At 46.2% G+C, this 23,652-nt stretch overlaps 3 protein-coding genes across 9 annotated transcripts; all 3 read left to right on the top strand.

The window, feature by feature from the left end:
- Positions 1-3,620, top strand: LOC114848787 (G-protein coupled receptor 135). 2 transcript variants are annotated; one of them, XM_041069162.2, is made up of 4 exons: positions 1-414; positions 999-1,097; positions 1,533-2,926; positions 3,239-3,620. In XM_041069162.2, the coding sequence occupies exons 2-3, from the start codon at positions 1,042-1,044 to the stop codon at positions 2,878-2,880; spliced, it is 1,404 nt and encodes a 467-aa protein (XP_040925096.1). In that variant the 5' UTR covers positions 1-414; positions 999-1,041; the 3' UTR covers positions 2,881-2,926; positions 3,239-3,620. The 2 variants fall into 2 exon arrangements, with proteins under 2 accessions (XP_040925096.1, XP_040925095.1); XM_041069161.2 differs by having other exon boundaries at positions 1,533-3,620.
- A 365-nt stretch (positions 3,621-3,985) lies between these two features.
- On the top strand, positions 3,986-15,425 carry LOC114848300 (disheveled-associated activator of morphogenesis 1-like). 6 transcript variants are annotated; one of them, XM_055505430.1, is made up of 27 exons: positions 3,986-4,157; positions 4,385-4,426; positions 6,785-7,000; positions 7,117-7,206; positions 7,826-7,897; positions 8,014-8,108; positions 8,191-8,410; positions 8,812-8,925; positions 9,322-9,432; positions 9,540-9,643; positions 9,718-9,784; positions 9,868-9,985; positions 10,078-10,216; positions 10,401-10,459; positions 10,573-10,757; positions 10,982-11,233; positions 11,451-11,558; positions 11,674-11,768; positions 11,869-11,953; positions 12,043-12,149; positions 12,251-12,339; positions 12,450-12,618; positions 12,703-12,810; positions 13,106-13,166; positions 13,242-13,376; positions 14,194-14,364; positions 14,498-15,425. In XM_055505430.1, the coding sequence occupies exons 3-27, from the start codon at positions 6,809-6,811 to the stop codon at positions 14,690-14,692; spliced, it is 3,141 nt and encodes a 1,046-aa protein (XP_055361405.1). In that variant the 5' UTR covers positions 3,986-4,157; positions 4,385-4,426; positions 6,785-6,808; the 3' UTR covers positions 14,693-15,425. The 6 variants fall into 6 exon arrangements, with proteins under 6 accessions (XP_055361405.1, XP_028994520.1, XP_055361404.1 ...); XM_029138687.3 differs by having other exon boundaries at positions 11,671-11,768; XM_055505429.1 differs by having other exon boundaries at positions 3,986-4,180; positions 11,671-11,768.
- A 617-nt stretch (positions 15,426-16,042) lies between these two features.
- On the top strand, positions 16,043-22,775 carry LOC114848301 (mitogen-activated protein kinase kinase kinase 7-like). The gene is made up of 14 exons (XM_029138688.3): positions 16,043-16,391; positions 16,686-16,796; positions 17,060-17,125; positions 17,632-17,677; positions 18,499-18,637; positions 18,853-18,977; positions 19,191-19,319; positions 19,686-19,816; positions 20,098-20,182; positions 20,289-20,404; positions 20,481-20,604; positions 21,003-21,064; positions 21,308-21,423; positions 21,789-22,775. The coding sequence occupies exons 1-14, from the start codon at positions 16,326-16,328 to the stop codon at positions 21,955-21,957; spliced, it is 1,485 nt and encodes a 494-aa protein (XP_028994521.1). The 5' UTR covers positions 16,043-16,325; the 3' UTR covers positions 21,958-22,775.
- Positions 22,776-23,652: the final 877 nt, after the last annotated feature.

Raw genomic sequence — 23,652 nt, 5'->3', positions numbered from 1 at the left:
GGCAACTACATCAAACGTCACACAAAAGTCATGGTGCACGTTCACGTGGAGGGCGTGGTTTAACACAAGGAGCGAACCCAGAAGAGGGTCTCGTCTCTGAGTGGATGTCACCTGCACCCGCTTCTGCAGCGGACTGTCGTCAGCGGAGAAGAGCAGCTTCGTGCTGCTCGTCGCCCGGAGGCTGGAAGCCGTTATCTCCCACGTCCACTGAACACGGACCCAGCGGCTTCTCTACAGGCCAGAAGCCGATCAGCCCGTTGATGAAGCGGGGTTGTGCTGGGTTCCGGTTCCCAGGTTGCACAGGCCACTGTTCTCCAGAACCAGGGAAAAGACGTGTCTTCCTGAGCTCCACGGAACAAAGCGGAGGCGCAGTGATCTGGAGGATCCACCGCTACAGCGCCGGAGGAAACCGGAGTGAGTAACGGTGCTGCTTTAGGAATAAACTGGACACAAGCAGCTGGAGCTCAGCCCACGGTTCTGTTATACTCTGTGGACCTTTGTTTGAGAAACTGAGCTTAGACTCAGTTTATCTTCAGATGTATCAAACAGTCTGTGATCTGTCTGAGGTTCAGCTGCACCAGCAGGACAGAAGCGGTGTTTACCAGCAACGGTATCACAACATGACAGTGATACTGCAAACGTTAAGTCAAACGATGTTAAAACGTGATTTCGGCAAAACATGAAGTCAGTTTTCTTTAATAATTGACCACGCATGCATTTCTTCTAATGCCGGTCTTCTATTACTGGTTTATTACTGGAGCTGTTATAATCCCATATAAACACTGTTACATCAAATGTTATTGTTAGATTTAAAAATATCAACCACCAATATTATGGATGGATTGGTGGATTTGAACATATTAAGAACTGATGACTTGAGCTTGGATGAGTTGTCTGCAGCTGTGGCAGAATCCAGGAAACCACGACGCACTGACTCTAATCTAATGGACGTCTTCAGGACAACGTGTGAGACCTCTCCTTTTGTTTTGCCCTGCTAGCACGGCCCCGCAGGGCTACAATGGTAGGAAGCACACAGCTGACATGTCTGGGCCACGCTTCAGCAGCCAGCTGGGCACTGCCCCACCTGTCGGACCAAGGTAATCCACATCCGCTCTCCATCAACTATATAGAATCTCTATTTTGCTCAAACTGTCACGATTCATGTTTATAAGTGTATTACAATGGAACCAACCTACAGCACGTGCTGCTCCTAAACATTGGGACGTTCACAGCTTCCATCACTTCTCAATTTAAGTTAAACACAGGAAATAATTCTGTTCAATTTTAGCTATATAGCAGAGTTATCTCAATGCACTTTACAATCAGGGAAGATTGAAAATACCAAAAAGGTATTATGAAGACAGTAAATACATATACATATATGTACATATCTACATACATATCTCACCTTGGCACCTTCCTGCAGTTGAAGGTTTATACCAAAACACTGATACTGGACCAACCTAGCACAAAGTCTAGTTGTAGACCAGGAGAAAACACCTGTTGATTTATACGTTATCTGTGTTCTCCAGGGTTGTTTCCATAGTCACCAGCCTTGTGACCACCACGGCAGAGGCCGCCGTTGGCGCCACAGGGAACCTGTCGGCGTTCAGGGACCAGCGGGGGAACGAGCCCGGCCGAGGCCCGGGGGCGGTCACGCCATCAGTGCTGAGCGCCGCCGACGCCAACTCCGTGTTGCAGGGCATCACGGTGGCAGCTCAGGCTCTGGTTCTCCTCTCCATCTTCCTCCTGTCCAGCTTCGGTAACTCTGCGGTCGTCATCGTCATCATCAAGCACAGGCAGCTTCGGACGGTGACCAACGCTTTCATCATGTCCCTGTCGCTGTCCGACTTCCTCACGGCTGTTCTGTGTCTGCCCTTCTCCTTCATCATGCTGTTCAGCAAGGACGGGATCTGGATGTTTGGGGACCGCTTCTGTGTTGCCAATGGTTTTTTTAACACCTGCTTCGGTATCATCTCCACCTTGACGATGACTTTGATCTCCTTTGACAGATACTACGCCATTGTCAGACAGCCACAGGCTAAAATGGGCTGGCAGAGAGCCACTCAGCTGTTGCTGGCTGTGTGGCTGACTGCTGTTCTCTTTTCTCTGCCTTGGTATTTGTTGGTGCCGACACCCGCACAGATCCACAAGCGAGGCTTCTACCACTGTATGTACGTGTTCCACTCGGGGACCTCGCGCATGGGGACGGCCTACAGCATCTGCCTCATTGTTGTCTGTTACTTACTGCCTTTCTCCCTTATGTGTTTTTGTCATTATAATATCTGTAAAACCGTGCGGCTCTCTGAAATCCGCATCAGGCCGGTGACCACGTACGCATATTTGCTGCGCTTTTACAGTGAGATGCGAACGGCCACCACGGTCCTGATTATGATTGTCTTTGTGATTTTTTGTTGGGGGCCATATTGTTTAATGGGCTTGGTAACGGCAATGGGAGACTACACATTCAACCCCGCTATGGACACGGTGGCCGTGTGGCTCGCGTGGGCCAACGGAGCCATCAACCCCCTGATCTACGCCCTGAGAAACCCCAACATTTCCATGCTCCTGGGCCGCGGCAGAGAGGAAGGCTACCGGACCAGGCACGTAGCCGCCTACCTGTCCGGCCAAACCCGCGGCCGCGAGACGCAGCTCAGCCACGCAGACCGGATCAGAGATCGGCACGCGAGTCGCGTGGGCGCGAGCAACAGCAGCCGGCTGTCGACGTCAAGCCCCGGTAAAGGAGGCGGTGGAGAAGTGGCCATGTGGGCCTGTAGGAACCCGGCTCTGTTCTTCTGCAGGGACGCTCAGCTCGACACCGCGACGCTCCCCAAGTCTGCCGGCGCACCCGCGACCAAGACGACGGACACCAGCCTGTGACGCGCCGAGTCACAGCGTGGAGGACGAACGTGCTGGAGGCCGAGCGGTGAGGCCCATTGGTCTTATTGGTGCATTCCTCAAGAAGATATGTTGGAAATGCTGCAGAGGTCACCTGGGTACAAATGTACTGTGAAGTAAATGGAGTGATCTTCATCGAAACATATCACCGAAGAGTCACTGCACAAACTGACACGGTTTAAAGACTCTGCAGCTGTGGATGTGTTCAACCAGGACTTCTGGAGACCTTTCTGACAGCATAGTTGTAATAAGCTAATGCTATAGCAGCTTCCTATATTTTGGACTGTTATGTGTGACAGGAGCCACTGATGCAAATATTAATACATGACTTTAACTTTAGGTGGACTCTACCTGTAACACTGGTGGGTGCAGCAGCACAGAGGAACCGTCCAGCAGACCCAGGCTGAGGGGATGACGATGATGACGACAGAAGTCAGGACTTACACCCTGGAGACACGCGAGGCCGACACCTGTTGAACAGAACAGAGGGTTAGGCGTGTCCGTAAAGGGAGGAGGACGTTGGGTGCAGCCGTCTGAATTAACGGGATGCTGCACTTTATCTCTGTAGCCAACCTGGTATCTGACCAACCTCTAATGGCTACAAATCACAAACTACACAAAGCAGTTGATTTGACTTTAGGTTTAAGTATTTTATATTTTTTAAAATTGAATGTTGGCTTTCAGTGTTAAAGGTCATGCCAAAATAAAGAGATACAGATGTAGATGGGAACTTGGTGTAATGTGTCTGAAACTTGGCAGCAGGTGAAGACTGAGCGGCAGTAATTAGAAAAACAAACAATCACGTCAGATGAGGAACTAAAATATTTAATGGGCATCGTGTGAGTGAGGCCAGAGTAGGTCAGGCGTGTAGTAAATCACCCTGATCTCAGCTGTAGGTGAGAACGGCACTCAGGTTGAAGTGATGCTGAAAAGTAAACATGACATTTGATCTGCAGCTGAAAAACTTTAAATGATCCTATACACTGAAACACACACACACACACACACTGTGCCTGTGGTAATGCTGTGGGCGAGGTCTGGGCGTCTCCACCTGGAATGCAGTAGTGTGTGTTTGAGCACTCGCATATTCTGCGCGTCACCCAGTCACAGGACGCAGAGGCGCTTGGACGCAGCTGGGAGCAGCTAGAGTTTCTTTCTGGTAGAACCCCGGCCCGGATCATCTGCTCCGGGTGGATTTTGAAATCATCTGACCCAGCTAACCTCTGGTGGATCATGACATCAGCCTCAGAGTGAACAGTGTGAGTCGACTTTACTGACACAGGCAGGTTTTCAGCTTTGCTCCTGTTGATGTTTCGCTGTGGTTGAGGCAGGCTCAGTTGCTCACTTCTTCTGTTCACCTTTCTACATTAAGAATATACAGTTCTGTTACTTTGAATATTAAGTGGAATCTTTAGTTTTTGTAATGTTCTTATGATTTCATTCATCTGACGTCAGACTGATGATTTACAACACATTTCTCCAACAGAACATGGTCTCTCACTGCATCACTTAGACGTGGATCTCAAAGGTATGAGACCTGTGACGGTCATTATTTCACCTAAATCAATCTTTGTATCGTTTTGTTTCCAGTAAAAACACAAAAAAAAATTGTACTCTATTAAATTTACGCGAAGAAGCTGCAGTTCACTTAAAGATATTCAACCCATCTGTGTAACTGACATCCCATAACCAAGGACTAATCAAGGAGCTCACATGTAGGCAGAGCTTCCAGAGCATCATGGAGCCACTGTGCTTCAGGCACCGGACCGGTCCATCCATACATTGTCCTGTGCTGGTCACTGGGCAGCGTTCATTCTGTTCATCCACCAGTTAATCCAACACACAGAAACCAGCAGCCCTCGCACTGACACCTAACAGCTGCTTGGAGTCACTACAGTTCACCTCACTGCAGGTTCTGTGTTTGCTTTTTTTGCAGCAAACGTAATCATTCAGCTGTGGTGTTGTGTGTTATTTGAATGACGTCCTGAAGACAGTAGTAATGTGTTCAGTTTACTTTGGCTGCAGACAGATGGACTCACTATTTATTGTACTGTAAAGGGCAATTTCTCAGGGTTTCACTGGCAAGACATCACTCACTGTGGTGAAATAATAGAAGTGTTAATAATTGTTAATGGACCAAACTCAGCAGCAGGCAGAATCTTCCAGAATTGTTCCCAACCAATAACCAGGCAGGCCAGAGCTCTGCCTGCACTAGTGCAGTAGTACAACTAGTGCTATTAGGAAGGGTGTTGATGAGGGTGATCAGATGTGCTGTGGAGGGGTTTCTGTGTCAACTTTGACCCGGTAAATGCCCACGAGATCGATGCAGAACTGGGTTGTTTCCTCGGAGCGAGCTCTGCAGGCTGCTGTGGCCCAGTGCCCCTCTGTCCTGCAGCCTGGGCTGGTTGGCTGCTTGCTCTCGCCAGCACCACATCAGGCCAGATGGCAACGCCGTACAGAGGTGGCAGCTGAGGCAACCACGGAGACGGTGGTCGGGAGCAGACTACAGGCGAAGCCCACTTGAAACATCCGCTGTGAGGATGGTTGTCATTGGGTCAGACAGAGGTTAACGTGTCCATGCTGCTGCAGGCCTTATTCTTTGAGCCTAGTCCTACGTTATATAGGAACAGACCACCAGACTAATGATGAAAGGAGACCTACCTCCTCCAACAAGTGTCTCCTCTAAGCTGCCTTCAGGTGTGCGGGGTTGTAGCATTACCCTCACAGTCACATCATTTACTTTTCATTGCATATTAATGAACTCTGCAGGTGTTTAGGTCTGTAGGCACCAGTGTAGGTTCATTCACGGGACACCGTCTCCCAGCAGCAGTAGCGTGTGTATCTGGGCCTGATTACCGATCAGTACTAGCTTTTCCTGCTCAGGGTGTGTTACTGGACACGTCTGACAGGTCCGCATGCTCAGTGCAGCAGCCACTCCCCAACCAGTTGATTCATTGGTGCCGACTGTCGCTCACTAACCTAACCAGCGCTGGTCTTGGCTCAGGTTGAAACTGAAGATGTGTTTGATTGGGAGTTTTGATCCTGTTGCTTCCCCAACAGTAACCTGCACTTTAGTTCATACATGTGATTAAAGCAGGGAAACGTAAAAGGGCAAATATTAACCTTATATGTTTAATTATACTATTTACTATTTACCTATTATACCATTTACTTATCTGTTGAGAATCTTACAGATACAGTAGTTGATGAAATGCATTGGATCCACCGAAGCCACAAACACTAACTTAAAATTGTGTGACTGTGGAATGTGACTTTAATTAATGAGTCAGAGGAAATAACAACACGAGTCTCAGTCTGTGTTTTGTTTCTGTCTGGACGTATGTTTTCACGTGTCTGTTCTCACACCTTGGCCACGCCCCCATGCATCATGCTTCCTGGTTCACCATCCCACAGGACGGCCCCTTCCACCTGCACTCTATTTGCTGGATTCCCCTCTTATCAGTGTGCCGTGTTGTTTGTTCTCTTGCTTTGTCCCACTTCTGACCATCACCTCATCTGTTTGTGTTGGTTTTTGTTCTTGCCTGTTTGAATTGATCGTTGTCTCATCCGCTTCGTGTTTACACATTCCGTTATAAACCTTTTGTTTGTCCGGAACTGTGGATTCTCACTCTTTGTGAGTGAAGGCCACCATTTCATACTGTGCATCTCAGTGTGTAGGTAACAACTGAACAACTCAACTTATTTATTACCTCAGTCTAAGAAGCATTTAAATCTAAGTCTAACTCTTGGCTCAGTGACCTGGACCAGCTCTAGTAGCATTATGAGCCTCGTGTCCCTGAACCTGAAGCTGGCTCCACGAGAACCACGGTACCAACATATTGGCACACATCCTCTTATGCCAGTTGTCTTAATTTTTTTTTGCCAGCCAGTGCCGGTCTCTGCTGGAACCATGGCATCGCAGGACACGCAGAAGAAACCGCTCGGCCTGTCCTCGTTCTTCCCCTGCTGCTTTAAAGACCGGGATCAGAGATCACCAGAGATCACCTACCGCCACGATGACGTCATCGCTGCCTCTGTTCTGGAGCCCACCCTGCCCATGCCGGCCCCTCAGGACCTGGACTCCATGTTCACCGAGCTGGTGGTGAGAGGCCACACAGCGCTTTGTTGTGCACACGACATTTAACATGTAACATTTGCGGTTGTTGAACACATTTCCTTTCCTTTTTCATTCTTTCATTCTGTTCGCTTGTGTCTCAGGACGAGTTGGATCTCACAGAAAAACATAGAGCGGAGATGTTCGCTTTGCCCGCAGAGAAAAAATGGCAGATCTACTGTAGTAAGAAAATGGTATGAAGTTATGTGTGTGGTTTGAACGTCTTGGTGGACTGGTCACACAGGCCTTCAACATGACATACACTGTAAACCCTGATTAGTTAACAGAACTCAAAAAAGAAACAAGGCAACTGATTGCCTCAAAACCTTTAATTTTATGATCTTCAAAGTCAAATGCCACAATAACTTAAAACAGTTGATGTTACATATTATTTTTTGATTGCTCAGTTGGCTAGTATTATTTTGGAACACCTGAACACCTGAGAGAGCTACAGTCAGCTAGCAGTCAGTGAGGCGGCGGAATAAATTAAATGATGCTGCGTTAATAACATTAATGCTGTCTTTTTTATACAGTTCCGAAGCAGCCAATCACAAAGCTTCAAATCCTGTCTCCATAGAGACACAAACACGTGATCATCACTAACAGTTAGTGTTTTTTTAACCAGATAAAAAGTTCAAGGTCATCAAATATTATTAGTTTAATTTACTCAAAACAAAAAATGTCACAGTAACTCAAAATGAGAGCTTTTTTTAAATAAAAATGTGTTTAATCAATTTAATTATTTTTAACATTCAGGTTTACAGTGTACAACACTTTATGTCATGTATGTGTTTGTATGTCTGTGCTTTTCAGGAGGCCGAGGAGAACAAAGGGGCAGGTAGATGGCCCGAGTATTACATAGACCAGATCAGGTCCATAGCTGCTGTGAGTCACAATCTGTCTCCAGGTGTAATAATGATCGAAATGCTAACTTCCTGAATGAGGTGAGGACTCAGGATCCAGAGTAACCATGTGAAGAGGCTGCTGTTGTTTCTGTGCAGAGGAAAACCCTGCTGGCACTAGAGGGGGAGGAGGAGCAGGAACGCTACAAGGTTATAGACGCTCTGAAAACAGCCCTGAGGACACAACCCATGAGGTGCTGCTCCCACTGTCCCACTTCCCCTCATGCCCTGCACTACAGGCTCCGGACGTTCTAACTCTTTCCTTGTAACCTGCAGATTCGTGACGCGCTTCGTTGAGCTGGACGGCCTGTCTTGTATACTCAACTTCCTCAAGTCGATGGATTACGAGACCACGGAGTCTCAAATTCACACGTCACTGATCGGCTGCATCAAAGCACTGATGAACAACTCCCAGGGCAGAGCTCACGTTCTGGGCCACAGCGAGAGCATCAATATCATTGCACAAAGTCTGGTCACTGAAAACATCAAAACCAAGGTACGGAAAAGAAGCTGAGTGTGAACGGAACAGGAAAGAAACTTATTTAGAGACACACTGAACTGGTTTGTTAACTCACACATATGCTGACAATGTTTAAACACATTCATTTTAACCCATCAACACAAAAGTGTAAAGATGGCGCTAATATGAAATGCTCAAAGTAACTATGAAAACATGAAAGCTATCCCTTAAACCAACTAGACACAGGGCAAAAACAAGTAAACAGTGATTCATAAAGGTCTTCACGTTGTGCTGTTTATGTTTACTACTACACGTGAAGACCTTTATGAATGACACGTACTATAAACATGATTTGCCTGACATTACCAGTGGGACTCGGCCTGTTTCGTGGGTTCCATCAGCTCGTTATAAATCCCTTTTGCACATTCTGCTCACAGGTTGCAGTGTTAGAGATCCTTGGTGCGGTGTGTTTGGTGCCTGGAGGCCATAAGAAGGTCCTGGAGGCCATGCTGAACTACCAGACGTTCGCCTCGGAGCGAGCTCGCTTTCAGGTCTGACTCTCCTCCACCTGTGTCTCAATCTGTCGGCCCTCGGGCCTGATGGAGGCGCTTTGTTGGGTTTCTGCAACTCACTACTCTGTCGACGCTGTGTCCTGTTTCCTGTTTCCTGCCCTGAATTCTTCACCAAAACTTTGATCACTTGGTCAGAGGTGGTTGTTGATGTTCATTTACAGGAATAATGTCTAAAAGTCTAGATTAGCAAATGTCAATTTGTAGTAATCTATTAAATGTGGTTTAACAGAATCATCAGCTGATCAAACGTACAAAAGAAGCTATTTTTAATTCAGTCAAACAATTAATCTGTTGGTTACTGAAACTACTGGGAATCAGTGGGGTCTAGTGGAACTGATCGGAAACCTGCATCGCTGTGTCTGAACATGTGTGCAGACGCTGCTGACAGACTTAGACAGATCCACGGGCCGCTACAGAGACGAGGTCAGCCTGAAGACGGCCATCATGTCGTTCGTCAACGCTGTGCTCCGCCCGGGAGCAGGTGAGGTGAGGAAGCGCCTCTGCCCCCGTGTCTGCCCTCCCTCCAAACATCCAGTCAGGTCATGGCTCCGTCTGTCTGGTCAATAGGAAACGTGTATGTGTGTGTGTTTCAGACTAGCTTGGAGTTCCGCGTCCATCTGCGCTATGAGTTTCTGATGCTGGGCATTCAGCCAGTCATTGATAAACTGCGTTCTCATGAGAACGCCACCCTGGACAGGTAGAGTACCCGGCACGACTCAAAGCTGCTTCAAAGCTCCGGCTCCAGCCGTGACAGTGCTTGTCCTCTTCCAGACACATGGACTTCTTTGAGCTGCTGAGGAATGAAGACGAGCTGGCATTATCGAGGCGTTTTGATGCTGTACGTCCACATGTGACCGATTACAGTGCAAGCGTGTCGTTCATGTGACTCAATCCAGTGAAAATGTCAATGCATCACTCCAGGTCCATGTAGACACTAAAAGTGCCAACCAGATGTTTGAGCTGATCAAGAAGACGCTGAGCTACACTGAATCCTACCCTCACTTCCTGTCCATCCTGCAGCACTGCCTCCTGATGTTGTGTAAGGCTGCTTCACTGTGCCTGTAATTCACTGCTCATAAACTTTATCTGTGAGTCTAGTAGCTTCTCTTCAGCTCCCTCGTCTGCTTGCAGATAAGCAAAGCAGAACCACGCACCAGTACTGGGTGTTGTTGGACAGGATCATTCAACAGCTGGTGCTGCAGACGGACGCAGGTGAAAACCCTGATGTTGCTCCGCTGGACGACTTCAACGTGAAAAATGTGGTTCGCATGTAAGTGTCCAGTGTTTAAAGGAGAGTCCAGCAGCATGCATGTGCTCAAACACACAGACACAGACCGGGTCCAGTTCACCTGCAGCTTTTAGTTTTGTTGAAACATTGCTAAGTTCAGACTGAGTCCAAACTTGGACAACTTCTGTACTGTGTGTTTGTAGTAGTGACATGTAACTGTCTATAGGCTCGTCAAGGAAAACGAGGTCAAGAAGTGGAAAGAAGAAACCGACAGTTTGAGAAAAGGTAAACACGACTTTCATACATTTTGTCTTTACAGCCATTGATGGATGCACAGACTCATGAGTCTTGAATCAAAATTATTAGATTTTAGCTAATTGGCTTTTATTTTTCTGTAGAACATCACAACCTACAACAACGGTTTGAGAAGAAAGAGAGAGAGTGCGAGGCCAAAAATAAAGAAAAGGAAGAGATGATGGAGTTGCTGAACAAGATGAAGGAGAAGCTGGAGAGAGAGATCAAGGACCACAAAGAAAGCAAACAACAAGTGTCACTCCTGTCTGCTCAGCTGCAGCAACGCAATGTAAGTACGAGGTCAGCAGACAAAGGGCAGGCAGCAGACAGTGACTTCACTATATCCAACAGGCTAGATGAGTAAGACAGGCCCAGCATTACACAGGGTGAGGGGTGTGACTAGTAGCAGACCCAGGTGGAGCAGCGGTTGAAGCAGGGTGAAGGGCTGGACACACAGAGCACCAAGCTGTGTGTGTTCCTGTGCTAACGGAGCAACTGTTCTCTTCCCGTCAGACGTCCAGTGTTCCAGGAGGACCTCCTCTCACTTCAGGGTCAGTTCTTCCTCCACCCGTCCCAGACCCCTCAGCGTCTCTGGTTCCTCCTCCTCCTCCTCCTCCTCCTCCTCCTCCCGGAGGCCCACCAGGTTTTGGCACGGCTCCCTTGGCTCCACCTCCTCCTCCAGGAGCTCCGAGACCAACTCGCCAGAAGAACATTCCTCAGCCCTCGAACCCGCTCAAGTTGTTCAACTGGAGCAAACTCCCTGAGGTGGTTTCATCCCTGCTTCTACTGCTAATGTAGCTGGGGCAGCTGTTGCTATTGGCAGCATGGATCCTCCCAGTCCTGGTTTATCAATGTGTTGTAATGTACAAATGAACAGAAACTATGGAAATCATGACGCTACAGGATCAGACGTTTGGTTTAATGTAAGGGTGCAGGAATTTGTTCTCCGTGTCTCATGCCACAGTGTGATCCTTGGTTTCAGAGCAAGTTGGAGGGAACCATATGGAAAGAGATAGATGACCTCAGGGTGTTCAAAGTTCTGGATCTAGAGGAATTCCAAAGGACCTTCTCTGCCTACCAGAAGCCACAGGTGTCTGAGCGCCTTTGCACTGACAAACGTGAAGTCAGACTGACTCCGTTTACGTCACTGTAAATGTGTTTCCTTATATTTTATCCATTTGTTCTTGTTTGTGTATCGTCAGAAGGACAACGAGGACGACCACGCTCTGGCTAAGAAAGTGAAGGAGTTGTCAGTGATCGATGGGCGTCGCGCACAGAACTGTAACATCCTGCTGTCACGGTCAGTGTGTGAGGGTGAGAGCCGGAGGAGGCGGACAACAAAGAGGGAACGTTAATACACAGCCAATGGAATCATTACATTGAACACGTGTGTGGCACAGGCTGAGGCTGACCAATGAGGAGATGCGCTCTGCCATCCTCAGCATGGACGAACAGGAGGACCTGCCCAAAGACCTGCTGGACCAGGTACAGTACCCCGAGCTCAGAGATACGGATGCTGCCGGTACCATGGCCTCCGGGCTCTAACCAATCAAACGGCGTGTCTGCGTGTGAAGCTGTTGAAGTTTGTTCCCGAGAGGAGCGACATTGAGCTCCTGGAGGAGCACAGGCACGAGCTGGATCGCATGGCCAAAGCCGACCGCTTCCTGTACGACATGAGCAGGTAACGCGCAGCAGAGCTGGCCCGGCGTCAGTCTATGAGCGGGTCGCGCCCGTGAGTGCCCACTCATCGCAAATGGGGTTGGCTCTTTTGTGTCCGTCCAGAATCGACCACTATCAACAGAGGCTACAGACTCTCTGCTTCAAGAAGAAGTTTGCTGAAAGAGTAGCAGAGCTCAAACCTAAGATCAAAGGTAATAAAAGGTTGCGGGTTGTGTAGCACTAACATCAGATTAAGGCGGAGGCTGCATAGGACAGTGTGTGACAGCAAACAGACCGGCCAGTGTGAATCCTGTGTCTGCAGTGCTGTGTCTGGCGTCCAGGGAGCTGATGCAGAGCGCGGCCCTGCGGCAGCTGCTCGAGCTGGTTCTGGCCTTCGGCAACTACATGAACAAAGGACAACGGGGAAATGCTTTTGGATTTAAAGTGTCCAGCCTCAACAAAATAGCTGACACCAAGTCAAGCACTGACAAGTACGGACGCCAAAGCGGTTTTCACAGTTTTCACAGGAGACATGTATATGGAACCAACTGTCACCCGCTGCTGTGTCTTTGCAGAAACATCACTTTGCTCCACTACATGGTCTCTGTCATAGACAGGAAGTTCCCTGACATGGTCATGTTGGATCAAGACCTGCAAAATGTGCCAGGAGCTGCTAAAGTCAGGTAAGACTGAACATACAAACACACCAGAGCCAGTCACACCGGAACATTTATTATCTAGTTAGGTTCTGGTTAACACACCATCATAAACGCATGAGATGAGCAATAACGGACTCTGTGTAACAACGTCCTTGTTGTCTGTGAGGGTGTCAGACAGCTGTATCTGCTCTAACCTACCGTAGCTTTACTGTCGTCAAGGTGTTAATAGATTCAAACACAGGCAAACACACAAACAAACAGTTCTTGCTTCAGAGGTGATGGTGCAGTCAGTAGGCCTTTGTTGATGTCACTTTGCCAGTATGACCGAGCTGGACCAGGAAGTGGGCAACCTGAGATCTGGCCTAAAGAGTGTAGAGGCGGTAAGTGACCTCATCCACCAACAACAGGTACGAACACATGAACAACACCTGGATGCTCCTGTTGCTCTGTTGCAGGAGTTAAACTACCAGCAGACCCAGTCGCCTCAGAGTCCTGGCGATAGGTTTGTCCCTGTGGTGAGTCAGTTCATCACTATGGCCTCCTTCAACTTCTCAGAGGTGGAGGAGTCGCTCACTGAAGCCAAGGACCTGGTGAGTGGGTGACAGATGGATGTCATACATGTGGAGGGTGATGTGGTGGGATCCAAACGGATGGAGCCAGGTGGATGTCTATAGGCGCAGTGGTGGGATCCAATAAATGGTCAAAGTCTCTGCGTCGAAAGGTTCTTTTTGTTTAACTGACATAATTTTGTCTGAATGGTTTTTAAATTAAACTACATTTAATTATTATATTTAATTAAATATATTAAATTTACATACAATTGAATACAATTAGTTAAAGTTGAGTGTGACATACGAGCTGTAGCTCATTTTTAATGCTAGTTTGTTTTTGAGGAAATGCTGACTTTGTGTTTTCTCCTGCTGTTCATCCATGTCATGGCACAAAACGTTGGAACAAATGACAGAGTTTATGTTTTCTGCTTTCATTTGGAGACACAGCAGTTTAAAGCTCATGTTTAACACTTTTTATCCAACCAAACTGTGGGGTCTTTTTCTATCCACAAAAACAAACCTCTATTAGGATTTTTCCTTGACTCTTATAACGCAATAGTTCCAAACTCTGACTCTCCCCACTGCATTATGGGATTTGTAGTTTGTGAGGCTTCATATCTGCGTCATCTACACCAATCACTGCTTCACCTGTGGAGTCACAGGTGCTGACAGTCTGTGAACAGTCCAGGTTCTGTCCTGGTTCACAGCGATGCTCGGCTGCTCCATCCGCGTCATCAGGTGTACGTGGGTTATGTGACAGACCAGCTAGGAGTTCTATGTGGCATAGCAACATCTTTACATGTGTTTAGAGTAGAGGAAGCTGATTACATTGACCCTTTTATGTGTCTTATTGAAGTTTGGAAAAGCCCTAAAACACTTTGGAGAAGACGCGCCCAACCTGCAGCCAGATTACTTCTTTGGGATGTTTGAAACCTTCCTCACAGCTTTGTCAGAGGCCAAACAAGACAATGAGAACATGGCCAGACGCAAGGTTGAGGAGGAAAAACGGAAATCGGTGGAGGCCCAGGTTAGTAGACGGAGTGGAAGCCGAGACCAGAGCCACGGAAGCTGTTCATTTAAAAGGACAATGCGTAACAACCACTTCATTTGCTCAAGTCAGTGGATGTTCTGTCTTTCATGAGCTTTTCTTTCTTATCCAGTTGAAGAAAGACAGAGAGACAAAGAAAGGCAAAGCTAATGAGGAGGAAGGCGGTGAGTTCGATGACCTGGTTTTGGCTCTGCGGTCTGGAGAGGTGTTCGATCGGGATTTGTCTCAGATGAACCGCAGGAAACAACGAAGGAACAATGTCTTTGACGGAAGTCGAGAGAGACCAGTGTCAAAACTAAACCAGTAACAGAAACGTCATGGAAACCAGCACCTCGGGAGAAGAACTGCATAGATGTCTGCCTACCACTGTGTTACAGAAACAGTATATATGTAATATATAGAAGTAATATATAGTCTTATTCCACTTCCATGCACTATGTACAGCCAATATTAAGATTGCACTAAATAGTTAATTTCTGGTAAAGTGACCAGAATGAAGAATATAATGGATGTGTCAGTGTGTTTATAAATCTGCTCAAAAGCCAAGTTTACATGTTACCCAACACGTCAGTGCTTGACACAGGATGACGCCTGTCTTGAACCTGGCAAGGACACCTACACACATCTACACTCTTTTCTCCCCACGGGATTTGCACAAAGAACTTCTTGCATAAGATGTGAGTGAGGTGTTTGTAAGAGTTCTTAAGCTGAAGAACTAGGAACTGCACTAAATATGATCTAAAGGTCCTTCACCCTGTGTTTGTGTGTGTTTCCTATGTGTGCATTGATGGGACATTTGGACGTTACGACATCATGTATCATAAACCATGAAGTTTTCTGTTTATTTGTTTTTACTTTTTGATGCATCTTGTCATTCGAGCAGACAAAAGTCGACGCGGCGGTAGCGATTGTATGCTTGTGATTGTATATTTTATATTTGCCAGATTTGCACACCTCTTGCTTAATTATTCTTTAGAACACAAGAAAGCTGATTATTACAATACTGACCATTATGAGATTAACACAATTTTCAAAACTGACATTTTACTATGTCTCTTTACTGGTTTCACCGGACTCTGACGTCATTATGACGTCAAATTAACCCGAAGGCGTGAGCGTAACGCCCTTTGGCAAGTCGTTTTAACATTTAAGGGTTTTAAGGTGTCCGTAATTGTATTTTATATATCCATATCTGCCTAGGTACGTATTTTAAATATATATACAAAGTGGTGAATTATAGATATCTGTAATTGCAATTGTGCCTAGGCGAAAGGGAATTATGGTTATCCAAAACTACTTTCCTATTTAAGTCAATGGGCAATTTTGCCTAGGCAAAATTGAATTATGGATATCCAAAACTTCAATTGTGCCTAGTTAAAATGTAGTTGTGGATATCTTAAATTATAGTTTTGACTAGGTGGAAAAACATGCCGGATATCTATTTGAATTCTGACTATCTAATAAATGTTAAAACGGCTTGTCATAAACGCCAGATACGTCCTTGGTGCAACGTAAAGTTACTGGTTCCTACGGCAGTTTTCCATGACTGTCGCCCCCCCGTGGAGGCTCCAGGAAAGCCAAGCTGCGTTCACAATCGCCAAACAATGACGAATGACGTTATTGTCCTTTATCATGAAACATACGGTTGATGCAGTTGGTTTTGTCGGTTAGGACTGACCGCATTGCGGGCAAGCACGTAGGAACCGCCGCGTTTGCCCGTGTTTGGCTCCATCCTGAGACGTTCCCCGTCGGACGCTATTTGCGGGTGGACCAACAAGCAACGATTACGCAACAGAGCTGCGCGAGCTGCTGCTACTTCCTGAACCATAGTAACAGATGAAAAAGGAGCTTTTAGCCGCAGCCAACAAGCGGCCCAGACTGCGATTTGTCCCCGCGAGCACCGGAGAAGCGTCGAGGCTCGTCTCCAGCAGCGTGCTGCCATGGTGGAGACTCCGGCCGGCTGTCTGTTCGAAGACATCCAGTGCGAGGACATCCAAGTGGAAACGGTAAAGTTCCGTCTCTGAGCCAGCACCGCTGGTTTAGCAGCGACATGTATGTTTTCACCAGATCAGACACAGACACGGTACTGTTGGTACGTTTAGTTACTCTGGGCCGAACAAACAGGGACTATGAAAAGCCTTAAAGGCGTTTAAGGACCAGATCGGACGCTAAAACGCAGCTGTGGAATTATACTGTGATCCTTGTATATTGAGGGACACGGTTATAGTCAATCAGTCAATCAAAGCAGGGGATGGACCTCTCTTCTCTACATGGTGCCTACAGTGTCTTGTCTCCTGCAGGCTGTCGGCAGAGGCACGTTTGGAGTTGTCTTCAAGGCTGTGTGGAAAGGAAAGGACGTAGCCATCAAGACCATTGAGAGTGAGAATGAGCGCAACGCTTTTCTTGTGGAGGTACAGTAAGACGGCTCCGGTTCTTCGTCCTTAGTTAGAGCTCGTCACAGGTGATGGATCACTGCTGGATGAGTGTAGGCAGCGACTAATGTTGTGGTGCTCCCTGTTGCTGAACCACGGAAGTGTGGACTCCACTACACCCTGAAGCTGTTCTGTGGGATGTGGCAGCAGTGCCTTCTTTAAATCAGTATAAACTGTGAGACAACCCATGTTTATGGTAATAAATGATTGATAATGCTGCGTATGTCTGTCTTTGTGCACAGCTCCGTCAGCTCTCCCGGGTCAACCACCCCAACATTGTTAAGCTTTATGGCTCCTGTGACAGTCCAGTACGTATATAATATTGCTCTAATATTGCTCTAGTTTTAGGAGGGTTGCTGCTCATTATTGTGGTTTGATGAACTTGTTGCATTATTATGATTAATGTAAAGTCCACATAAGGCTCTGTTCCATCCAGTATTTGCAGCTTATGAAGGTTCAGTCTCTAGTTAGAGTTTACTTTAGTTACACTTATCCTCTGTTATATAGCAAACAGAAGATCTACATTCATACACCTGCTATAATTTTGTCTTTAATCACAGCAGGGGTATGAATGCTCTTTTATCCCCACTATCTACACCCTATCTACACCAGGCTTGCCTTAAAAGCTCATCAGAAATCTGTGCAAATAAACCAGGATTTTTCTTAGACCCTGGAGATCTTCATATCACAATCACAACCTGTAGCCTCAAGTTTGACGATTGTGAAGCAAATTTTACAGTAATACATTTTCAGGCCAAGATGATATATTTGTATGTAGGAATTTGACTGCTGCTAACATAGTTTGTGTTTTCAGGTGTGTCTGGTGATGGAGTATGCTGAATGTGGATCTTTGTACAACCGTAAGTCACATTGTGTAATGTGAAGGTTTGACTCATGATGGGCTCAGTGGTGCTCGTTGTCTTTAAGGTGCTCAGCAAACAAACTTATAGCCCCTAAGCCTTCCCACGAACAGAGCGACACAGAGTGGCACATAATTATAAAGTAAAAGGGAAGTGATAAATGTTTTCCAAATTTTTGAAAGCTGAACTGAGATGTGGATCTCTGCAGCTCCTATAGCGTCACTGTGGGCCTCTTGGCTCCTCTGATTAGTGGCCTTCTTCAGCCTGTTTGTTGAGGTTGGTGGCCTTGTCTTGGTAGGTTTATAGCTGTGCCATACTCTTTCCATCTTTCAAATGAGTCGACCAGCGCTCCCTAAGATACTTAAAGCTGGTGTTTTATAGCCTAACCTGCTGTAAACCTCTCTATCCAGTCTGGTTCATGATGCTGTTTGTTCAGCTTCACTGAACAGCTGTCTTCATACTGACATTAAATTACACAACGGTGGAATCTATTCATTAGTTCACTAGGTGATTTCTGAAGGCAACTGCTTCCGTTGGATTCAGTGAATCAGAGTAAAGGAAGCACCCCAGCCTGTTGATGGCGTCATTTGTAAGAGAGTTTCCTACAATTTCCCAATTATTTGTCACTTTGTGTTTGTCATTTGTGCTGCACGTTGGCCGGATGACGGCCTTCTGACCTGTCCAGACTGCACCACTGGTCTCAGTCACATCGTAACTCTAAGATGTTCCAAGCTGCATTAGAACCTGACAGCAGGCTAATGGTATGGACAGTATGACAGACGGTATGTATAGTCATGCTGTGTTTTCTGCTTTGTTTGAAGTTTTGCATAGTGCTGACCCACAGGCCCAATACACAGCAGCCCATGCCATGAGCTGGTGCCTGCAGTGTGCCCAAGGGGTTGCCTATCTGCATGCCATGAAGCCAAAGGCCTTAATACATCGGGATCTCAAGCCACCAAAGTAAGAACAACCCGTTTTTAAACTATAATAGCTGAGGTGAGTCATTCTGTGTGGAATCAACAAAGTCCTCCTGTAAGCTGCACAAAGTTATGCTAAAATAGCAACTAGTAGCCGTCAAACAATAATGGTTGTGAAGATACAGACAGAAGCTTGAACCTGACTTGTAAGACCTGACCTGACCTCTGCAGCACCTCTGACCTGTTCTCCTAATTCAGTCTGCTGCTTGTCGCTCGTGGTACCGTACTGAAGATATGTGACTTCGGTACAGCCTGTGATATTCAGACCTACATGACAAACAACAAAGGCAGTGCAGCTTGGATGGCACCGGAGGTTTTTGAAGGTGAGCTACTAGCACTGCTTCACCTAGTGGGAGATTAACATCCCAGTTTGGTGTGTCTCTCTCTGAATTACATGACCTTCATGTTATAACTCGGCTGATGAATAGAGTCTTCAACAACATTTACAGTAGATTAAGCCTCCATCCAGTTAGTTTATAACCCTGGTTTTACCTGCATACCTGTCCTATAATAACTCTGACCTGTGCTTTCTTTAGGCAGTAACTACAGTGAAAAGTGTGATGTGTTCAGCTGGGGCATTATTCTGTGGGAGGTCATCACACGCAAGAAGCCCTTTGATGAGATTGGTGGCTCTGCATTTTGTATAATGTGGGCTGTTCACAGAGGTGAGTGACATCGTGTCTGATACTGCAGTATTGTATACAGCTCCCCTCCAGGCTACAGGTTCAACAGCAACATGCTTTAATTATGCATCGAACACTGGTGAAGAAAGAGTCAACAGTTGGCTGAGTGTGTTTGTTCACTGGTAACAGTTATGAATGGACCAAAGCTTTGCACAGCCAGAGGACATATTAAGTCTTTGTCGGATCAAAAGTTCTGTCAGTGCCCAAACATTCTGACTCTTGCATTTATGCCCCGGAATTTACTTAACCTACTGCAAACTGTGGATGTCGCAGTTACATAATCAATATCAACATTAATGATACCTGAATGCGATGGGAGCTGACCCGATTCCTTTGTTTGTCATGCAGGTACACGGCCTCCTCTGATCAGAGACCTCCCTGAACCCATAGAGACTCTGATGACTCGTTGCTGGGACAAAGAGCCCAGCCAGAGGCCTTCCATGGAGGAGGTCACAAACACCATGAGCCGTCTCATGAAGGTACGAACCCAGCATGTAACAGTTGTAGACAAATGTTCCTAAGGCTCCTCCATAGGTGTCTTCAACTGCAACGGTTGCTTTTAAATTGTATTGTACTAAAAGTAACAAAATACTAGTAATAAAGTACAAGAACCTAAACATTGTGTGTTAGTATAGTGTTTATTTCTACGCTTGGTTACCTCTAAATCAAGGGTTAGTGTAATGTACTAGCAACAACATGGCCACACATGATGCTGTTCATTTAGGACAACTTAATGTAATGCTCTGTTGCTGTGATTTAGTTTTTCCCAGGTTCTGATGAACCACTCGACCTCCCCCACCAGCCTTCGGCCAACAGAAGCGGCTCCTCCCCAGGTACAAGCTCAGGTAACCGTCAGCTCGCTGTCTTCTACTGGTCCATAACTGCCTCTGTTGACCCAGTGCATGTCACAGTTACGATGCTGTTCCATGACTCTGTGTTTGCCGTGTGCAGACTCGTGCGCCGACTCCACCATCAACAGCACCAAGAGTGATGACAACACAGATCCCAGAAACTCCCTGGGCAGAGAGGAAACCCTGAAGATCCCGCTGCAGTTCAAGCCTTCAAAGGTAACGGCACCTCCAGGCTGATTCACACATGGCTCAGCGGCTCCTTGATGAACAGAAACCTCTCTTTCCTTTTCAGACTGCCACGTTGCGTACTAACGTGTCCAGGGTAGAAAATCAGGCAGCACACCCCCAAAGCCACTGCTCCAGTCCTGTCATCACCAGCGGCCAGTCAGAGCTGAGGATGACCTTAAGTTCCACAGGTACAGGAAGTAGCTTTATGTACACAAAGACGTCAGCTGATGCCAAAGCTAAACTCCAAACTTGTTATTATTTATATAACACGCTGGTGATGATTAACTATATCAAGTCAATAATGATTCGTTACCCAACAGGCACACAACCAACCTTCAACATTAAAATGTGGATAAAAATAATGTCAGTTGTTTTTGTGCCGTTGATGTAACCTTGAAACAGCATTTAATGCTAATGCTTGTAAAAATATTGATTTAAACATTGTCAACATTGATTTATCCTTTAAAATCAAAGCATGATCCAATGGTTATTCAACCATGATCCATGATGTTGATTTAAACATAAATGGGCCAGTAGTTGTACTGTGTCTCTAATACTGTGTGTGTGCGTGCGTGCGTGTGTGTAGCCATCAATGGCGTGGACAGCTCTGTCCCCATAGCCTGCCTCAAACTCGACTACCAGCTGCAGGTGAGTGAAAAGTGCACATGCAATAACTTAATGTGAGGTTAGTTTAGTGTGAGGAAGGTGTTTTCATTGCTTCAGTGCCTATGCATCCAAACACAACTGTGTATGCATGTGCTATACATGGTTCCAATTATCAAGTGTTTCTTCAACTGCCACCACTCAAACATACTTTTAACCATCTATTAAGTAACACACCTATGATGTCTTCTGGCATAAGAGGGAATAAAATGTTTTTAAATCTTTCAGCCTCTGGCTCCATGTCCAAACTCTAAAGAGTCCATGGCTGTGTTTGAGCAGCACATCAGGATGGCACAGGAGTACATCAGAGTGCAGTCAGAGATTGAGCAGCTCCTTCAGAAAAAGTAAGTCACTTGCGTATTTATTGTCATTATTGTTTCTGACTACATCTACGAACATCTTGTGTCGTGTGAATACTTAAGCTTTAAGCAGCAGGAGTGAACAGATCGGTCAGGGACCTGCTCTGCAGCTGCTGTCCTTAACTACAGAGTTAAGCAATGCTAAGCACAGCGTCTAGAAAGTGAATGTGAGCTTCAGTATTTTACAAATACAAAGTCATTTGTGTTTGTGTTTTGTCTGTTTATGACGGTTTAACATAGTGTGGCTCGATCAAAGAACATGTGACAAGTTGACCAGTTTATGCGGAAAGACAAGACAAAAGGATTGATTGTGAGCATTAACGGACACCTCGTGCTGCTGCTGTGTCCAGACAGGAGCTGATGTCTCAGCTGGAGCAGGAACAGAGGGAACAGCAGTCTTCATCTCGTCTCATCCAGGAGCACAACAAGCTGCTGGAGGACAACGGTCAGCTCCTGGCCTACAAACAGGACCTGAAGAGCAAACTTAGTCTGATGAGGAATCAGGAGCAGCACAGTTAGAAGGGGACTGGACCACGGCCGGTGTCCTCCGCTGATGCTCCGCGGATCCTCCCTGCTCTCCTATGGACCTGTGTATCTCAAGATGAAAACGGGAGAAAACAAAAACAAGCCAAGGAGCTGTGACTTTTAAGTGCCTGCATCATTTATTTCACTATGGACGCTGTTTAAATCCACAAATTACCAACAGATCATGAGCAACTTTCCTCACAGCTTCATTTTTGACCATATTCCAAATATAGGCACTTTGTGTCTACATCACATTTTATATTAAACAAAATGAAACTGAGCTCATTTGACTATATCCTGCCAACAAATCAAACCCCACAGGATGATTAAACCTTTAAGTTCTAACTTTTAAAATATGTATTTATTCAAACAAAGGTTAAAGTTCCATCCCATTCACAGCACAGACGTCTGGACAATAGTGGGACCAACATACAGACTTTTATTGTAAAGTGGCTTTTTATTGTTTATGAATAGTTGGAGGAACTTTTGGATTTTGTAATTTCTGACTTTATTCATTCACTTGTCACATTTTTCTTGTGTGTGTGAGAAGAGGGATGATGTTGAGTCAGTGTTCGTGTGAATACCAGCCTTACCAAAGCGACAAGCCTTCAGAGGTTTGTCAGTGTTGGTTAGTTTGAAAAGGAACTGCTCCGCATGGTGTAGTCTCTTCAGAGGCTGCTTCATTTGAATGCACATACTTTGCCTTAGGTGCTCTGTATAGTTTACGTGTTTTCATATTTGTTTAACATATAATACATTGAGTTTTTTTGAAAAATATAACTGGATGAATAAATAACAGACAAGTATATAAATCACAGTGGAAGTATGAAATAATGTAAAACACTCGAAGCAAAAATATTACTAGCTATGACGAATAACTTTAATTATATGACATCACTTACTTTCCATTTGTTCCTGGAAAAAATACTGTCAAGTTTTTGGTCACTAGCGACATGAATACTACGACATGTCTAAATGAGCAGATCCTGAGGTGGAGCATAACTATAAGGGTCTATAGGGCAGCAGGTTGGAACAGGTGTAGTAACGCACCACAGCTTGTGTGATGAAAGCACATCAAAGAGATGGAAGGAAGGACAAAGGAAGGATGAAGGAGAGGCTGAGCTTCACCTTTGAAGACCAGGAGTCGTGTCAGATAAAGTCAGATTAAAGTGGTTTGGACGTGTTCAGAGGAGAAAATATTTATCAGTAGACGAACGCAGGCGTTGGATGTAAGCGAGAAAGTGAGTTAGTTGGTGTGAGGGAAGAGGAGGCCGAGAGCCAGGAGAAAGAGGAGACGAGCTCAGGTCCTATTTCAGAAACATCATCGCTGCCTGCATCAGTCAGTTAAAGCATGAAGGTCGCTGCTTTTCAGAGGCTCTGACTCGGCCACAGTGGGAAAACGGAGCAGCTCCATTAAGGAGAGTTGGTGCCACCAACCCAACATTACTTATGAGGCTCATTCACAAGTAAGGTCACACGCTGACAACAGCGTAGGAGGAGGGTGGAGACACCTGAAGGGCAGAGGTGCAGCTGGAGAACAGGAGGCTTTCAGACTGACACACAATTTGATTCCACCTCCTTCCCCCACTTTCACACAGTGGATCCAAGTACCAGCCCCAGATGGTTCCTCCCTTCCCCCGTCTTCACACCTCCCTCCTCCACATCCATCCTCCTTCCGCCGCTCCCCAG

Source organism: Betta splendens, chromosome 22 (assembly GCF_900634795.4).
Source record: "Betta splendens chromosome 22, fBetSpl5.4, whole genome shotgun sequence".
Lineage (NCBI taxonomy): Eukaryota > Metazoa > Chordata > Actinopteri > Anabantiformes > Osphronemidae > Betta > Betta splendens.
Note: the sequence above shows the minus strand (reverse complement) of the source record. Positions and strands in the feature narration are given on the sequence as shown.

Excerpts from the sequence above, each read along its gene's own strand:
- LOC114848301 (XM_029138688.3), top strand. The coding sequence starts at position 16,326 with ATGGTGGAGACTCCGGCCGGCTGTCTGTTCGAAGACATCCAGTGCGAG. Across the intron at positions 20,605-21,002 it reads GATGACCTTAAGTTCCACAG|CCATCAATGGCGTGGACAGC; the intron begins GTACAGGAAGTA and ends GCGTGTGTGTAG. Across the intron at positions 21,424-21,788 it reads GAGCAGCTCCTTCAGAAAAA|ACAGGAGCTGATGTCTCAGC; the intron begins GTAAGTCACTTG and ends TGCTGTGTCCAG.
- LOC114848787 (XM_041069162.2), top strand. The coding sequence starts at position 1,042 with ATGTCTGGGCCACGCTTCAGCAGCCAGCTGGGCACTGCCCCACCTGTC. Across the intron at positions 1,098-1,532 it reads GCCCCACCTGTCGGACCAAG|GGTTGTTTCCATAGTCACCA; the intron begins GTAATCCACATC and ends TGTGTTCTCCAG.
- LOC114848300 (XM_029138687.3), top strand. The coding sequence starts at position 6,809 with ATGGCATCGCAGGACACGCAGAAGAAACCGCTCGGCCTGTCCTCGTTC. Across the intron at positions 7,001-7,116 it reads CCATGTTCACCGAGCTGGTG|GACGAGTTGGATCTCACAGA; the intron begins GTGAGAGGCCAC and ends CTTGTGTCTCAG. Across the intron at positions 11,954-12,042 it reads CCAAAGACCTGCTGGACCAG|CTGTTGAAGTTTGTTCCCGA; the intron begins GTACAGTACCCC and ends CTGCGTGTGAAG.